This window comes from Alosa sapidissima, chromosome 13 (assembly GCF_018492685.1).
Source record: "Alosa sapidissima isolate fAloSap1 chromosome 13, fAloSap1.pri, whole genome shotgun sequence".
NCBI lineage: Eukaryota > Metazoa > Chordata > Actinopteri > Clupeiformes > Clupeidae > Alosa > Alosa sapidissima.
The window spans coordinates 8946675-8965988 of NC_055969.1; the positions used below are offsets into that span (position 1 = coordinate 8946675).

Here is a 19314-nt window from a genome sequence, read left to right on the forward strand (position 1 = left end):
CACGGTCACTGACATGGTTTGGTTTAAACATCTGTTATTTGGCAGTAATTCATCATGTCACACAGAACAGAGTAGGGACATGGTTTCATGTTTGGGACAATGGGCACTTTGGCACCAACTTACAAAGCTTCCAACTTCCTGGACCTTGTTGTCATTAATATCTTCTCCCCATATGAGGCCATTTCACTATGAATGCTCCAAGTTAGCATCCAAACATAATTATAAGCTAATCCTGGACTCTTTTCTGTAGCAAATGAGCTCATGCTATTAGTTAGATGCAGCCAGAACAGGAAAATAAGTACTTTAAAAATCAACAGCATGTTCAGAGGGATCATCATTTAGACAAAGACCCATAAAATAAGCTCCTATGCAAATAATTCTGTGGACAAATGTTTTGTAATCATTAAAAATCAAGGTTAGAACTATCAACATTTTCATGACGTATTCTACAAAACATACTACCATGTACACAACAGATACAGTAGGGAAGTGGCAAAAGCCAAATGGTTTGAACCGAGTGTAGCCATTTAGCATTATTAATGCAATATATCTGTGAGTAAGAAGGCAAATGTATGTGAGCAGTGGTTGATATGACTGCTTTAGAAGGCTGCTCTAACTGAAATGTCAGGGTAAAGATTTAAAGAAAGAACCCTGTGGGGAGAAAAGACCTTTGTTTTTTAGGCTTGGAACCTAGGTTATGCAAAATAAAGCAGATACTTCTCCTTTTTCAAATATGCATTAACCTCAACAAAGCACAAATCAAAGTAGTCCTATTATACATTTCCCCTTCCCATCCCTAGCATTCTTGAGGTCAGCTCTAAATGACAAGCTCTCCAACAAACAGACTAGCCTACATTGCATAACTTTATTAAGGGAATGGGTGCTTGCATGGCCATCCGGACATAAATTGTTTTTTTTTTCTGACCTGTGTGTCCTCGCAAATGGAAAGACATAAATATTTGGGTCAAGCATGGATTACCTCTGAAATCCTTGTCCAAACTAGGAGTGGCGAGGTAGGGATTTTGCCTTCAGATTCAACACCTCGGCCACTTTTCAAGCAAGAAAGAAAGAAAGAAAGAAAGAAAGAAAGAAAGAAAGAAAGAAAGAACAAGTGATTGGTTGCTTACAGGATTGAGGGAGCAAAAACAAGCTTCAAGGACAGAACAGGTGTGGCTACCCAGGGACATAAAGCCTAGATAACTTAAGAAGAGCAAACATATACAGTACCCTCCAGAATTATTGGCACCTTTAGTAAAGTTGACTAAAAACAGGTATAAAAATAATCTTTTGGTGATTTATTCTAATGTCACAATGACAAGAATGAGGAAAAATACAACCTTGAGGGGAAGCCAATTTATTCTGAGAAAACTCGTAATATTCTCCAATGAGTTGGAGAAGTTGGAGAATACAAACTAAGGGATTTAAGACCATTCGTCTTTACAAAATATCCCCAGATCGTCCAGATTCACACTTGTGCATTCTACTCTTTGACTCACCCCACTGTTTTTCTATGGATCAGGGGACTGAGATGGCAATGGCAGAAGCTTGATTTTGTGTTCAGTAAACCATTTTTGTTTTAATCTGGACATTTATTTTGGTTCATTGACCTGATGAATGATCCAAACATGATCCATGTTTAGTGTCTTGGCAGACACATTTTCATTGAAAATGTTCAGATTTTTTGGGGGTTCATGATACCACGCACCTTTATAAGGTTCCCAAGGACTTTGGGAACAAAAACTGTCCTACAATATCACAGCCCCTCCACCATAGTTCTCATTAGGCATGATTTTTTTTTTTCAGTATAGTCATTCTTATATGTATGCCAAATTCACCTAAAGTGTTTTTTGCCAAAGAGAACAATTTTCATTTCATCTGACAATACCACAATTCCAGACAAAGTCACGGTACCATTCAATAACTCCTGCCGTTTACATTTGTAATTAAATGACTGAAAAGGCTTTTACCTGGCATGCCCTCTAAATAATCTATAAGCAGAGAGGTCACTTTTGAAGACTTTTTGGGGAATTTGGTTATCCAAGATTATACCTTTTTCTGTAACTCTCTAACAGTGATTCTTATGGAATTTGTTGCCTCTCTTGCCATCCCCCTGTGAGTGGGGGCAAGATAACCATTGGGTCTTTGTACAAGCATGTTTGCCACATTTCCAGTTGATTTGAACCTTTTAATTATTGTTCTAAACATGGGCATTTTCAACAAAGTAATTTGTTTGTTATAGCCATTCCCTGACTTACAAATGCTGACACACTTTCTTTTTATTTAAATTTAGTGTAGGCTTTCCCATGTTGAAAAATGACAAGGCTATTTAGACTCTCTGTCACTTTATTTTCATACCTTAGTGAAAAAGAAAGTCATGAACTACTTCTGAAAGTTAACAGACACTCTGATTAACTTAAAGAAGTTAAATATGAATAGGAAAATGCTTCTGTTACATTTTGGATATAAGATTTTCTAGGGGTGCCAATAATTGTGGGCAACATGTTTTTGTTAAAACTATTTATTTATTTAAGAATTTCCTTTTTTTTAGGATAATTTTACTTCCCTTCAAAGTTGGATATTTCCTCATTGTTTTCATTGTGTGATTACAATAAATCACCAAAATATTATTGTTATACCTGTTTTTAGTCAACTTTACCAAAGGTGCCAATAATTCTGGGGGGGGGGCATTATCAACTAAATGTTACTAACTATTTGGAAAATCCAATGTGAAAACATATAGCCTAGCACACAACAATAAAAAGCAAGACTTAGGCCTAATCTATTTCAATTTTCATAAATGAGTGAGAACTAGATTTTAAGTGGAACAAAATAGCAGTAGGCTACTGTTTCCATCCGGTTCTTCTGGACAGACGGACCTCCTGTGTTTAGGGAAGTGGCATGAAGAGAGCTGCAATGTCTCTCTTTTGTTAATCAGTTCCACCAATATCTCACCTAACAACATTTTTTTGAAGTATGGCTTTTGCCAAGTCTTTACCCACAACGTTAACTCAAGACGACGAACTAAAAGGTGCTAACGTTACGTACACAAATGTTCCTGTTGTACCTGGCAACTCCGCCACTGTCAGTCTCCCACATACCAAATTGGTGTGCGTGGAATATCCAGGAGTTGTTATCAATGTCGACAAAATGTTGGATACAATTGGGGGTGAAAAGGGAGTTTCAAAGGTAAATGTCACGGACACTTGTACCGCACATGTGTTTCTCATGTAGGTACGTTAACGTTAAGCGCCAGACCTTGCTATGACGCACCATTAGGCAATTGTGATAATGTAGCCTAATAAAGGTGCTAAACGTTATTTGATATTTTGGTGTTGTTCTACTATACATCTATACTTAAAGAAATATGCCCATTTTTTTAACAGACATATTCAGACTCAACTAAACGTCTAGAACTTCGGTATCGCCCTAAAGACCCATACTGCCATCCAGTGTATGGAAACCGCTATCCCTCCACCAACCTTCTGCTTCGGATTCGTCGAAGAGTTCGGAAAGGAAACAGTCAAGACGTGCAAATCAGCATGGAAATTCTGGGTGTGATTGAGACGACGTACAAGTTTCAAGGTAGCAATTAAAATCCCAAAGTTGTAATTTGCTGTCTCTAGGTCTCAGATGCGTCATTTATCCCTGATAATTGTAGGCTACTGACATTCTGTTGTGGTCAAAGTGGTAACAATTCCGAGAATGTTAGAAAAAGAATAACATATTTTAGGTGATACTCCGGCTAAAATTAGCTAAATTTAATGTTGGTTATTATACAACTTCTGTATTGTGTTGGTGGTTTTGTTTTTACAGCAATGGCAGACATCCAGTATCTGGCTGCACACTCAGAATCAGACAAGTCATGGACCTCATTGTACAACAAAGTGATTCTGCGCCAACCAGAGAAAAAGGAGTTCTTTGACCAGGATGTGCCTCTCTTTCTCCCCCCACCAATCTTCTCTCGCCTGGACAGCACCGTGGACTACTATTACCGCCCAGACACACAGCACAAGTCAGTGTAGGCCAGGGCTGTACTCATTTTTTTGTTTGTTAGCTTCAGTCTGGAGTACACTGCTTTCACTGTCTTATCATGTTCTGAATGACACTCCCTTATTTACAATGAACGGCGCAGAATGCAAAAGGGTTTTTTGTGTAATGTTGGTCTAATGCAATTGCATTTTACTTTAGTCATCCTTTGCTTTACTGAGAGGTAGAAGTCATTTGAAAGTTTACTACATGAGCATTTTGCAGAGTTAGGCTGGTTTTGGTCACGTGATTGTTACAGTTAAGCCATTCCATAACACCTAACAGGATGTGAAGGCTTGCCTCAGTGCTCAGAACTAGTGTGTTTAGAAGGGTTACGTCAAGATCAGGATAGACTGTTGTTTCTTTCTTTCTTGAGTCTTTTTTGAGTTTCTTCAAATGCTTCAACATGATCTCATAAGCTGCACTGTTTCTTGTGTTTGATTCTGCAGAGAGGGTTATGGTCCTCCTCTGGCCTCCAGCGACAACCTAATTGGCCTGAGTCGGGCGCGGCGGCCACACAATGCCATCTTTGTCAATTTTGATGACAAGGAAGTGCCCTCCGAACCACTGGAGGCAGCCAAGGTCAACTGGAAGAAAGTCAGCATCCATCCCAGTGAGAAAAGGGCAGAAGAAGAGATTCTAAAGGTGTGTGTGTGTGTGTGTGACCGAGAGAGAGAGTGCGAGCGAGCAAGCGAGAGTAGCATACTTATCTTCTACCCCACCTGTTTTCTCTCTCTCTCTCCCTCCCCCTACCACAGTTGTTTGAGAGAAGGCCCATTTGGTCCCGCAATGCGGTCAAGGCCAACATGGACGTGCATCCAGAAAAGCTCAAGTTGCTTCTGCCCTACGTGGCATATTACATGGTGAGTGTGTGAATGGGCCAGGCTATCATCATGCCCAGTTATCATCATGCTACAGTTGGCCTCTGCCTGGGTTTAGGACAAGAGAGAGGTCAACCTCCACCCCTGTCCCTCCCTCACCCAATACATGGTTACGGTAGAATATGTCTGTTTGCATTTCTGACACAAAAAGTGGGAATAAGTCATGGTTGAGTTAGAGTGTGTTTTCACTGTTTATGGTTTTGTCTTGGAACGTAAATGGTGTACACACAGTAAATAAATAGTCTTGTGCATCCGAGTTCTGATGGTTTGTATTATCACATCAGAACTTTGTGTGTGTGTGTGTGTGTGTGTGTGTTCATGTTTGTGCTGTCTCATTCAGTTGACCGGTCCATGGAGAAGCATGTGGGTGAGGTTTGGCTATGACCCGCGGAAGACTCCAGAAGCAAAGATTTATCAAGTGCTGGACTTCCGAATCCGCTGTGGGATGAGGCATGGTGAGGGCTCCAAAGTCCGGTGCTAATCTGAACTAATGCAATTTACAAACACAATATTAAGGGTCACCATCTGGTGAGCATGTGGTATACATATGCTGCCTGCAAACATTAGCCCAAGCGTTTGTTCCTCCTGTCCCCCATAAAGGATATGGTGTTGGTGATATGCCAGTGAAGGCCAAGAGAAGTGCATACCATCACAGTCTGTACACCACACTCAACAAATCAGGTCAGTAAGACAACAATGGCATGTATCCATGAATAACACATTTAATCACATGACTTTACAAGTTTTGCTTCCTTGTCTTGCATGTAGAGAAAATACATGGCTCTTTTGGTAAATGAAACAATGTTCAAGACATCTAATGTGCAATAATGCTGTATTGTCACTTTTATTTTAAATCCTCATTTTACATGCATGTGTGTAGTGTTATGGCATTTTCTCCATCTTGATTATTTCATTTCATTTCATTACTTAATGATACTTTGCCCTATTCATTCTTTACTAGTGTTCTAGTTGCTATGCCAACCTGCTGTTTTTCCTCATCCAACACATTTCATTGTAATGTTGACTTTGTGTTGATGTGCTGGCCATTTATTACTGGTAATAAACTGAAAGTGAACTGAACTGTTTTGTTCTGTTCTGTTCTAGGTCCCCAGCCGGCCAGCCTGAAAGACATCACGGAGGAGAGCAGCCCCAGTGCTTCCCGCCTGCCTGCGGAGCCCCGCTACATGCTCAAGGTACAGCCACCGCATCTCACACAGGGCAGGTCTATATTCATAATATTCAATATGCATTATATTCATCAAGATTCATTCACACACAGAAGTGTCATGGCACTATCTCAATTGTCCAGCTGTTCCACTTGGCCTTGCAAAAGTGTGGTTAAACTATAAACAGAAATTATTGGATTAAAGGACATGGTAGTTGAACCTCTGCGAAATGCTCTCAATTCCATAATAGTACTGAAATGTCCATTAAAGTCAATCAGCTCTGAGGACATGAGCACTAAAAAAGGGGTTATAAATAGATTATTATAGGGTAATTGTTTTTCTTTTGCCTGAGGCTTGGCATGATTGACAGGCCATTAGGAGTCTGTCTTTTTAAAGATGACCCAGTGGGCCTTTCCATCGTTTTGTAATGATGGCCCAGATATCAACAGTAGTACAGTGGCAGTTCTGATGGGTCTTTGTATGGTAGTCCATCAGTTTATATAATGCTCCATCATTTATTATGATACTGTGTACTTCCATTTTCAGGAGTCTGCATACAGGTTTCATGACGGGATGCTACCACCATATAGGCAGATGTTCTACCAACTCTGTGACCTGGAAGTGGAGCAGTAAGCACCCCACTTTCAAACCGTTACAATTGCATTATGTTTTTGTTTCCATTATTATTTATATTGATAGTTTCTGTATGTTCTGCCTTCCTAGATGAAGCTGTACAATAAGAGATGCACACAATGCATTTAGTTTAATCTTTTTGTTTTCTCTAAAGTGGTCATGAATTTATGGTTCAATGTTTGCAAAGAGTTTGGAAATTAAAGGAAGCAATATTTTTTGATTTATAGCATTATTAGTTGTTATACTAGTTATAAATATAGTATGAACACTTGGATGTTTGACATGTGTTTCTTTTCATCAATTTGACATGCTGATAATAATTTTCTATCAGCATTAAGTCTTAGCAGAATCTCTTTATCTCTGGCATTCATATGTAAAGGTCTGTTTTAACATGCACTCCATTACTAGACTATTGGTAAGTTCTGCTTCTCCTCCTCTCTGCACCTCATTCAGATCATTGTGACATCATCAACATGAGCCCCTGCTTCTCTCCCTCCTCATAGGTTACAGAAAATCATCCATCAGAACGATGGACAGGAGGAGGTCTGTGATGAGCGGGACGGCTGGTGTGTGACCCGCACGCCCGACGAGCTCCGAGACATCATGTCCACCATGATCAAGAATACCATCCGAGAGTCCAAATCTGGTAAGGCCACCAACCGGCCGACAGGTCAATGCCAGCTTCTTGCTCAGTTTCCTCCTCGCCTCCCTCTAGGAAATGCCCACTTCTCTTTATCAAACTGCCACCTGTGCCTGTGCCTGTTCATTTTTATTCACTGTGGTGAATTCCACTGTTGACAGGGTTCCCACGGGTCATGGAATTTCTGGAATATCATGGAATTTCAGAAAGTCTATTCCAGACATAGAAAGTCAGGGAATTTTATCATTTTTGGGGGAAAGTCATGGAATATCAGGGATTTTTGTTGTTAGCAGTTTAACATTTACTTGCCAAAATACATTAATACAAATATTTCCACAGAGAATTGGTGTATATGTGGTTATTAGCTTTACTGCTTGCTTGAGTAGCCCAGCTTTGGTTATTTAATGCCCCTTTATTCATCTCCCACTCTACAAAAGTAAAAGATTCCTGAACGCTACACGGCTGCTCTGAAATCATTGGTCGGTATATTGTATTATTCATTATATAGTAAGTCATGGAAATTCAGTTTTTTGTCAGGGGAAAGTCATGGAATTTTACATTTGACTAGAGTGGGAACCCTGTGTTGATTATCTGTTAGTTTGGCCCCTGTCTCATGTTTTCCACACGCAACACAGTCTCTCTGTTTGAGTTGGTGATGTCTTCAGTAGGGATCACAACTCTCACAGGAGGGCCACACCGGGCATGTAACTGAATCGCTCCATTCGCGTTGTGTCTGCTGCAACAGTTAGCTAGCAGTCCTCTAAAACAGTCCTCTTTTTGTGTGTTGCGAACGAAGCGCTTCAGTTATGCGCCTGGTGTAGCCTCCCTGTCATTCACAGTGCACCACCAGAATGGTATGGGAGATGGAAGGTTTGATTGCAAACATGCTTTTGTGTTTATACGATCCATGGTTAATTTGCATTATTGAGTAGTTTTTAGTGCAGTGGTTCTAAAATACCAGGCCCCCCCCTTTGACCATTATAAAAATGTATTTAATGCTGTGAGAATTTGACCAGTAGTTGGTTGTTGCGGGTTCTCGTCTCGTTTTTTCTCACTCAACCAATGTCACCCACAAAAAGTTAGTGGAAAAACACTGGCCAGCTAATGTAGTGGATGCCCCTATTCCAAGAGGTAGCCAAGGCTGATCAGATGAGAAGACTACCCTCCCAGTGAACCAATGCCACCTGTGAGATTTTCAAGGACTACAGTCACACATTAACTAACAGCACAGTGACTGCTGTTCTTTCAATCATGACTGGGCATAAATTTGACTAAAACTTGGTTAAAGCATGAGATGCATGTGATATCGTCCGTAGGATATGGCAAGCATTTACATGAGGAAAGTGGGAGTGTACACACAACATTCCTTTTCATTGGTTATAACAATATTCACTTTGAGCCTCAGCAGATCTCTCATGTTAGTTTCACAACACAGAGTTTCCATGGGGTCGTAAAAAGTCTCAAATTTAATCGTATGAATTTTGGGCCTTAAAAAGACTAAAATACATTACATGAAACACCAGGTCTTAAATGCATCTAGGTCTTAATTACGTTAACAGTCATTTAGCAGAAGTTCTACAGTGGTCATTTGAGTATTTTGGTGGCATAGATTGTAGTTGTTAGGTATTGTAGTTATTTTTCTCTATAGTACAGATGTATCACGTGTAATAAAACTGTATTTGTAACTTTAACAGATTAATGTGCAATTGGTAACTGACACAAGTATTGCAGCCTATATTTATTTACTTTGTGACTTGATAGTAATTCTGTAACTCCAATTTAACATCGTAACATTGAACTTGCATTGAAAAATTAAAACCCTGCCACATGGTTATGGCTATTCTCCATATGACTAGTTTTTTTTTTTTATCTCTAGCTGGACTACACCAAAAAAAGCAAAAAGGAGGCTCCGATCCAAGTGGTACCAGCAAAGGAGATGTAGATGAGGATGAAGAGGATGAAGAGGAGACTGAAGAGTTTCCGCCATCTGATGGCAGTGAGAATGAAATGGAGACAGAGATCCTTGACTACATGTAGACCTAGACCATTGAAAAATACTTTGTTGTTTATGTTTTTTGGTAAGAAATAAATTATGTTTTCTAAAAATGTAAGTGTTTAACTGTGTGTTTGTAAGCACTTGTCAGCACTACTTCTTCTCACAATTGCATAGTAAGATGTGGGCATGACTTTTGATTGTTCGAAAAGGGAGGTTTGAGGTTAAAAGCTTACATCAGAACAGGAATAGGGCTCAGTAGTGTTAATTTTGTCACCTATTTTTAATTTAGTCTTAGTCTTAGTCTTGTGACGAAATGTCCTTTTTAGTCTTTGTCATATTTAGTCATTCAAATATCATTTTTGTTAGTCAAGTTTTAGTTGACTAAAAGTCTCGTCATTTTAGTCTAGTTTTAGTCAAAAGAAAACTAAAAGTATCTTAGTCTTAGTCAGTTTTAGTCAACACATTTTAGTCTTTTTTTTATAACAAATTATTTCTGATTACCATTTGAGTCAAATAGTGTTTCACACATCTCAATTTTCCAACAATATTGTGTGTCCACAGGGCTACTTGTCTGTTATAATTACTCATTCTGATTTTTTGTCAGTCAGTATGTTTACATGCACAGGTAAGTCGAGCTACAGTTATAGCTCGGCTGGGATTTGACCATAGACAGTAAAAGATTTGACTGGACCACTGTCATATTCGTAAACCAGTGTTTCTCAAAGTGTGGTCCGGGGATCACTGGTGGTCCGCAAGGTCTCCCAAGTAGTCCGCGAGCAGACGTGGTAAAATATAATATAGATGAGTTGTTTGCAATATTGAACCAACTTGTATGTAAAAACAGTTCTGCAACTAAGATATGCCAGTTTAAATCATACAGTATGAATCCACACAATAAGCAAAGTACAAAGACAATAAGCAAGGTGGTTCAGTAGGCCTATTGTGTAGACTAATTATAGGCTACTGTTGAAGTAGGTCTAATCTTTTTTTTTTTTTAGATAGGGTTAGTTAAGTGGTCCTGAAACTGAAAAGGTTTGAGAAACACTGTCATAGGCCAAAGTATTAATGTTTTACTCCGCCTCGCTAGATGGCGATATGCGCCCAAACACAACACATTCCCCAAACAGACTCTCCGTCTTAGCCATAGCTAACTTGCTAGCGAACTTTCCATATTAGCTTACTTGCTAGCAAACTTTGCATCATCAGTCTAACTAGTTAAATAGTTGACATTACATGATGAACATTTTTGTATGGACATTCTGGGGGATGTTAATTTGTATGAGAGAAGCTTCAACTTCTGGGTATGTAGCATTGTGGCATAAAGCTTAGGTAGTTAGCTTGCTAACTCTGGCAGAAATCTCCAGTGTTCTTGTTCCATGTAGTTTCGTGTTGCAGCCACAGGGTTGCAGCAACAGCACGTAGACTAGCCTACAGGAAAGCTGCGTATGAACTCATTCGGAAGTTTTTGAAAACGTAACAGCTAGATATTCTGTCTTCTCATTTTGTAGACGAAAATGAAGAGAGATTTTATCTTAGTTTTTATTTCATGCAAAACATTTTAGTCTAGTCTTTTTTCGTCAACAATAATGCATCTTAAGATAGTCTTAGTCAGTGTTTCAGGACATTACTGCCGTCTCGTCATCGTCTCGTCTTAGTCATGAAAAAAAAGGTTGTTGACAAACATATTTCCTCTCGTCTCGTCTGACGAAATTAACACTAGGGCTCAGGTTAGGAGATGATGCTTCAATGGGGCTGCCTCTGCGGTTCCTCGAGTCAGTCGTAGTCTTTAGATTTGAATTAAGAGGTCAAGCTTTAAAGATTAAGTTAGATTTGAGTTAAGACATCAGTCAATATGTTGTCTGTAAGGCAAGTTTTACTGGCAAAATGTATATAATTATGAATATGAATTGAAATTCATAAATTACAACCTGGTGTATATATGAATGACATTGTTTCAGTGCCCTAAGGTCTTTTAAGGTCACCTCCTTACTTAAAGATGAAAAGGAACTAATGCTCTACGAACTAAGCACTCTGGCAATTAATGTGTTCTGATTGTAAGAAATGTGAGTTTGTTGCTATGACATTGTTCAACTGTCACATTTGAACTGACTATTTGAATGTGAATCTCAGAGGGGCTCATTGAGTGAATGGAGAAGGAGCAGTTAACTTGTTACTTTCCCACCATATAGGGAAGGTTTCACATACATAGCCTAGCCCTGGACTCAAAGAACTGCAATGGACATTTTCATAGAGAAAAAGCTTTTAGTCTAGGAGTAAACTACTAGAAACTGACCAGTAGTATTTGTTTATCTCTCTAAGAGATAGAGGGAAATATGGTGTGATTATGCAACACTGACCAAAACAGACTGTGATAGGGAGAGGAGATGGGGAGGTCAGGAGGGGATATATATATTTGTGGCCGGAGAAACAGCCCTTCAGTTCTGCTGGTGTTGGTCACCATGGCTATTCTGGGATTTCTGCTGGCCGCAGCTCTTTGTCTGGGCTCCGTCTCTGGTGCCTCTGTGAGCTTTATTGACTTTGGTTACCTTTACTGAGTAATTTGAAGTAGTAGATGACCATGTACAGTATACACAGGATGCATGCTATTATAGTGTACTAGAAATGACAAACCCATCCGAAGCTTAACAGTTATTGTAACAGGTGTAACACTATTGTTTTCACCTGTTCAGATGAGTTTCACATACGTTCACGATCTGATATACAGTATATATATGTTTTGTTTTGTTTTGAGTTGGGAACTGTGCTGACTGAAGGTGGCATGGTCTCTGGAAACAACTATGCTGTTTCTGGACTCTTCCACTACATCAGTGGTCCCCAAACGTTTTCTTCCGAGGGCCAGCTCACTATGCCTGGCTCTAAGAGAGGGCCAGAGAGTATATTAGTAAACATAAATAGCTTAGTGCTGTGAACAACAGCAGTCTACCTTAGTTGAATATTCCATTACATTTAATCATAGGCTACTGCAATTTAATACCATTAATAGCTGTGTTTATATTGCCATCATGCCATATCAGTGTAAAATGTAGCTCAAATGAAATAATACTAATAAAAAGACTTTAACATTCCCAAAAGTATTAGCAGGGAGTCCCAAAAGTGTATTTTATCCAAAATGTGTGAACTCTGAACTCTGTGTATTTGCATACACAGCTCAAGTTGTGAACAAGCAATATCCTACAAATAATTTGAAGTTCTCAAACTATGAGAGTTTTATGAAGTGCAGGCAAAAACATCTGAAATGACCACTTTCACTCACCTGATGAGAACTTGATGAATTTGTATGAACATTTAAACGAGTGAATAAAAAATAGAAATAATTATCCCAGAAAGTCCCAGAAATATGATTTGACTTAGTTAGTTATTAAAAATTAATTGATACACTTCTAGAATACTTTGAGCACTGATGCAGTCAGCCTCTTGCAGTGTTTGCAGGTACAGTAGGCCTACGTTTCATTCCGTTTTCGATGGCAAACGCAAAACAGCGCCAAAAACAGCGCACACCAGTGGACAAAAAGAGTATTACATGAATGAATGGGGGAAATTACGGAAGTTATAGTTTGACGATGTCGTACTCCCATGCGGGCCAGATGCTATATACCGCGGACATGTTTTGGGGGGCCACCCAAAATGAGGTGGCGGGCCGTAGTTTGGGGACCACTGCACTACATGGACGTCTTCAAGGGAATCCCCTTCGCCGCTCCTCCTGGTCGCTTTGAGAAGCCCAAACCCCACCCTGGCTGGGATGGTGGGTCTCACTAAGATTCATGCAAGAAGCATTATTTAGTGTATATGCATGGTCAGTGTGGTAGCCTCTTTCCTGAGGAGTTTTTCAAGTAATCACAGTGAATGTGAAATGACAGTTACTATTGGTACCATGGCACATTGATAATACTGGACATCAGGAAGTATACAGCACTTGTCTTGACAGGTTTGTTAGGGGTCTAAGCAGAGAGCCTAACCCTAGCTCCCAACTCTATCACACTCATTCCCACCCATTTCTGCCTGCCGCATTTCCTCCATCATTACTTTTAAAAATGTAATATAAGAAAAAACAGTTGGGGGGTCATTCTCATTAGATGTAGTATACCTGGTATACCATGCTAACAAAAAAGTATTTTCAGATTCAAGGTCCAAGTCAATCTAATTTGAAGGTGTGTCCTGTAATCACTCTATGGTCAAAATCTTTTGTTTTAAAGATGGTCATTTGACATAAGATGGACATTTTATACACACCATCACTACAAACATACATTGGACACAGCCCAAATGTATGCTGAAGAACCAATGACTTAAACTTAGTTTTTATACTTTTTTCTATACATTTTAACACATCTCATAAAGTTTATTTGGCCATATTGGCTCACTCAACAAAATTACAGCAGTCAATAGAAGCCTGTGGGGGGGGGGGGGGGGGGGGGGGCAATCTTAATTAAATGTAGGCTAAAATATAATGCCATGTAGAAGCTGTTTACCCAGTTTATAGTTATGGTAAGGTATGACACAAACATAAATAGTCACCAAACAAGCAAGACAACTGTTGCAGGGCTCAGAAGTTAATTTCATTTTAAAAGTGCAATATGCAAGCATGATATTGTAACGTTTGAAGGTTTCAGGACGCCAAGAGTTGTTCAATGCAAGCTTTATTGGCTGAGAACGAGGGCAGGGACACAGACACAGATCAAGATACAGAACACTATACACACGGGGCAGGTCAAGCAGACACACACACTACACATACAGGGGAGGACGCAGCCCCCCACACAAAAAGGATCACACACGAGGGAGAACTAAAAGGGAAACATGTTACACTAAAGCAGTAGTACATGTAAACTTTACACTTATAACTTAAGAGAATAACGACATAAACCCCCCAAATGTTCGCTCTCGTATCCCAGCATGCCTTTCGCGGGAGAACGCTAACACTGTCTTTTTGCGCCGACGCTACAATATATATAATGCATATTTTATGTGCATACTGAAGCAAGAGCATTTAGTTTACATCTATGCATGTGCTTATATGGACAAAATGCTATCATATTTTTTCAAAGAGCTTTTAAGCATTGCAGACTGGTACTCTGATGTAAGAGTGACCCATATAATTATTTACACGACTGTATAAATGTCAACTTTGGTCGAAACCTTTAATTACACAATAACATACTCACAGACATGGACGTGTATTTGCATCACCGGTACTGCCGTTGCTGTCTGCACTCTGCAGGTGTCCTGAAAGCCAAAGACTACAGGAGTAGGTGTCTGCAGCTCAACCTCCTTCAGACAGGCACAATGGGTGATGAGGACTCTGTCTCTACCTCAACATCTGGGTACCCCAGGGACTCAGAGGTACTCCAACCCCCAAACCTTATGCAAAGGCTCATTTTCTCTTGAATACGCACAAAAGAACCCATCACTGAACCCGTCACTCCTGCTCCATAGGCTACCACTTCACATAGAGACTTAACTGTTGGTAAAACCATAATCATGGCCTCAGTATCCTGTGTGTTCACATTCTGATAGGGTACATGTTGCCATTGAACAACCACCACACACAATGTTTAGTTTCTTTACTTCTAACTCCATGGTTCATGCTTATTACATGATTTTAAAGCAGCACGCCTTACCCTGGTAACTTTTTAAAGATTGTATAATGTTGTATATCAGATTTTTTCCCCCAGCCAATTTTAAACATTAAGTGTTTCTTGTCAATGTTAAACATTTCTTCTCCTAACCAACATCTTCACTCCTGCAGCGGTTTCTACCAACCTCCCTGTCATGGTGTGGATCTATGGAGGTGCCTTCCTAGTCGAGGATGCCATGGGAGCCAACTTCCTTGACAACTATCTGTACGATGGAGAGGAGATCGCCAACAGAGGAAATGTCATTGTGGTGACAGTGAACTACCGTGTGGGAACTCTGGGCTTCCTCAGCACTGGAGATGGCGGCGTCCCTGGTAAACAAACAGCAGCAGAAACTCTTCAGGAGCCAAGAGAATCTGTAGCCATTTACTTAGTTACTGAGCTGGATTAAATGATATAAAATTGAACCGAATAGAATGAATTGGATCTGAAAATTACCTGAATTAAACTAAGAAGACACATTATATATAGATTAAATAGAATTCAGACTGACCTGACCTAAAAGTAGTGACCCGTACCACTGATAGGTAACTACGGCTTGTGGGATCAGCATGCTGGGATTGCCTGGGTGCACAGGAACATCAAAGCTTTTGGTGGAGATCCCGACAACATCACCGTCTTCGGAGAGTCTGCTGGAGGCGCCTGTGTCAACTTCCAGGTAAATGTCATCTCTCTCTCTCTTTCTCGTTCTCTCCTTCCCTCTCTCTCGTTCTCTCTCTCCCTCCCTCTCTCTCTCCCTCGTTCTCTCTATCTCCCTCTCTCTCTCCCAATTCAATTCAATTGAGCTTTTTGGCAGGACAAAAAATACAATTTGTAATGCCAAAACATTTCTTATTGTACAGGTAATTAGTAGTAGTATGTAAAGAAAGAAAACAAAACATCATGCATCATGCATCATGCACCATGGTACTGCAATGGTGTGTGTGTGTGTGTGTGTGTGTGTGTGTGTGTGTGTCTTAGTCTCTTACTGGTCAAGGTTTTTCTCTGCCTGGTATCAGTGACTGTGGATAGGTAGTTTGCCACAGTGTACTCTCTGTTTAGGGACAAGTAATATTGAAGCTTATTTTGTCTTTTTGTTGTTTCAGTCAAGTATCAAGTAACACCCCCAATTATCACCACTTTTGTTCGGAAATTCTAAAACAACTATGTTTTTTAACACTTCAAAATAACATTTGCTAAATGAACCTTACATTTTTCAGTAGCCATAGGTGTGTAGATTTAAACAAAATCTGTTTTGGTTATTAACGGGAGCATTTACTGCCTGAAATATCCGATTTTGTTTACCACGCTCAGAGTTATAGTGCTGGCCTGATGGGTCGCTTATTTACATCAGATGACTGATGCTTCTGCTCTGACCCTTGCTGGCACTTTGGAAATGAATGGGTCTGCAGCTGGTAAGTTGAGGCAGCAGGGATTGTTGTGGGTAGTGTAGATGGGTGAGAGTGTTTATCCTTTTTCCTCTCTTCATTGATGCTAACTTCTGATTGGCGTCTCTCTCCCTTAGCTCCCATTGTCAACAACCTGGTCCTCTCTCCTGTCATCGATGGAGACTTCCTGCCGCCGACATGGACTACATTGCTGGTGTCAACGACATGGACGGCCACATCTTCACTGGTTTTGATGTGCCTTCTATCAATCAACCTCTTCAGTCGACACACGCGTAAGTGACTGCCAACTGTTTTAACACTATGGACATAAATTTGATCTGTAACTAAATACGACTACCGTGTTGCAGAAACCATGCAAAAGTACAGGCGGTAATACCAATATCTGCTCATTCATTGACACACGGCATAGCACAATGTAGCAGAGACCATTGTGTTATTTTTTGCATTGTATCTAACATCTATAGATGCCTGATGTAGGTTGACTTTAAATGAGAGTTTGTCATCTATGATTTTCAGAAGCTTCATGGCAACAGTGTCTCTTTCAACAATTTAATGTACTGACATTGTATCTAACATCTATAGATGCCTGATGTAGGTTGACTTTAAATGAGAGTTTGTCATCTATGATTTTCAGAAGCTTCATGGCAACAGTGTCTCTTTCAACAATTTAATGTACTGTTTCTTCATCTGTGTGTTGGCTGCTTGTGTGTAATGTGGTGTTGTGTGGTATTAAATCAACAATATGTTTTGCCCAGTTCCTTAAATAAGCATTAGTTTGTATAGGTCGGTAAAAACACATTGCATTGCACATTGCATGTCATACAAACTAGAGCCTTGTGTTTTTATCTCATGTATGCTTATGATACATCGCCAGGTAGATCATTCATTAAAGTCACTGGATAGCATCAGCATCCAGCACCAACAATTTCATTTCTGTACTTATTCTGTTATTTTTGCTGCCTCTTAGTGAGGATTTGAAGACCCTCCTGACTGCCTTGACCAGAGAGAAGGGACAGCGGGCTGCTGACATGGCCTACAGCGAGTACACCTGCACTTGGGGGGACAAGCCTACCAGGGAGGAGGTGAAGAGGGCTGTTGGGGAGGCAGAGACTGACTACATCTTCCTGGTGCCTACTCAGGCTGCTCTCTACCAACATGCCAGCGTTGCCACGTAAGCCTCTCTGATAGAGATAGACCTGTAAGCCTCTCTGATAGACCCAGTTTAGGAAAGAAAAGGTCAAAGGTCGGGAAGCAAAGGGACACACTAATACTCTCCCTTACACACACACACACACCCACCCACATAAGTACAAGCACAAACTCGATATTTTCCAATTGTCTTGCTATATGAAGAAGATCTTAGACTTGTACAACCTTACTGGTTAATGTATCATCACTGATTTTGATAACTAACCAAAGCAAGCACACACTGATAGAATGGAGTATACTCCACACTGTCTTGGTTGTTGGGTTTGGGCTACTGTCACAACACTTCCTTATTGTGGACTTTATATGAATGCTGCACTCTTATGCATTGCTCTCTCCCTCCCTCTCTCTCTCTTGCTCGCTCTTTCTCTCCTCAGGACTGGCCGTACCTACTCCTACCTGTTCACTCAACCTTCTAGAATGTCCATATACCCCAGCTGGACGGGGGCTGACCATGCTGACGACTTGCAGTATGTCTTCAGCAAGCCCTTCGCCACACCTCTGGGATACTGGCCCAAGTACCGTGATGTCTCTAGATACATGATCAACTACTGGACCAACTTTGCCAAGACCGGGTATGACAGAAAATTAGATCAATATGCCTCCAACTATGATGTTATAATGGGAAAAATTGGTTTATTTAGACTGAATGATAAAAGTCAATATAAATTGAGTCATGTGCATGTTATATTAATTGCTCTGTTTTTCGGCCTCTCTGTCTTTTAATTCTTATCCATCAACAGAGATCCTAACGTAGGTGAGAAGGTTCCTGTCACATGGCCTGCATTTACCATGGATAACCACCAGTATGTGGACATCAACCACAATATGGGCATGATGTCATTTCTTGTTTGTAATATGACATAATATTTTAACCCTTCATCAGCCAGGCAAAAATTTTATTGGTAACAGGGTTGCATGCACATTCGGGGACACAACTTCATGGCACAATAGATAGTATTCAATATATGTTATAAGCAAAGAAATTATTTTTTACAGATACAATAGATGCATATCCACAAAATACTGCAAAAGATAATATATTAAAGACTTATTTTAGCCGTTCAATTTGGTTTAAAAGTTGGTCATCAGGAGCCGGGGACAGGATAAAAACCCCATTTTAAGGGGTGTTCCAGAACTAATCGGTATTTTTAATCATGTAAAGAAACCACTTTTCCCCAGCAGATTATTATGTTTTGCTTTATGACAGTTTCACTTGCAGGTTATCTGAACATTTATGTTATTTTGGACTTGAGTATTTGAAATATCAGGTGGGGGACACCAAATGTCCTCTAATTCTGGAATGTCCCATATAGTATAGCAGTGGCGCCGGCAGGCGTAATCCTGTACGCACTGTGCGTACAATTTTTTCACGGCTTTATTTGTGAAATCGTTCAATATTAGCCCACAACAATAAAAAAAAACTTGTGTGACAACTATCTTATATTTTTTGACTCATGTGCAATCTGAATATTGGCATTATTCCGAATAAAACCGGAATATGGTGTGAATGGAAACAATAGACTATGAAAATGTCATGACATGATAACGTTTGGCTGTGGCAGTTTTCGGGTGTGACTTTGGATGGGTCAATTCTGGCACTTAAAAACACAACGTCCCATTCACTCATAGGATAATAGCCTAAATCATTCAGTCATGAAAAGAAAACAACAGCAGCAGCTTATTATTTTTCAGGCGTTTAACCGTAACGTTAAAAGACGTGC

At 40.0% G+C, this 19314-nt stretch overlaps 1 protein-coding gene and 1 pseudogene across 2 annotated transcripts; both read left to right on the forward strand.

Moving 5' to 3' along the window:
- The first annotated feature begins 2850 nt into the window (after positions 1 to 2850).
- Positions 2851 to 9454, forward strand: gtf3c5 (general transcription factor IIIC, polypeptide 5). Of its 2 annotated transcripts, none has more exons than XM_042058311.1 (11): positions 2851 to 3186; positions 3384 to 3582; positions 3814 to 4012; positions 4476 to 4671; positions 4785 to 4889; positions 5248 to 5362; positions 5508 to 5588; positions 6012 to 6100; positions 6620 to 6702; positions 7210 to 7352; positions 9223 to 9454. In XM_042058311.1, exons 1-11 carry the CDS (start codon positions 2974 to 2976, stop codon positions 9381 to 9383), a joined length of 1584 nt encoding a protein of 527 aa, XP_041914245.1. In that variant the 5' UTR covers positions 2851 to 2973; the 3' UTR covers positions 9384 to 9454. The 2 variants fall into 2 exon arrangements, with proteins under 2 accessions (XP_041914245.1, XP_041914246.1); XM_042058312.1 differs by having other exon boundaries at positions 3144 to 3231.
- A 2347-nt stretch (positions 9455 to 11801) lies between these two features.
- Positions 11802 to 18703, forward strand: LOC121680476 (annotated as a pseudogene).
- Positions 18704 to 19314: the final 611 nt, after the last annotated feature.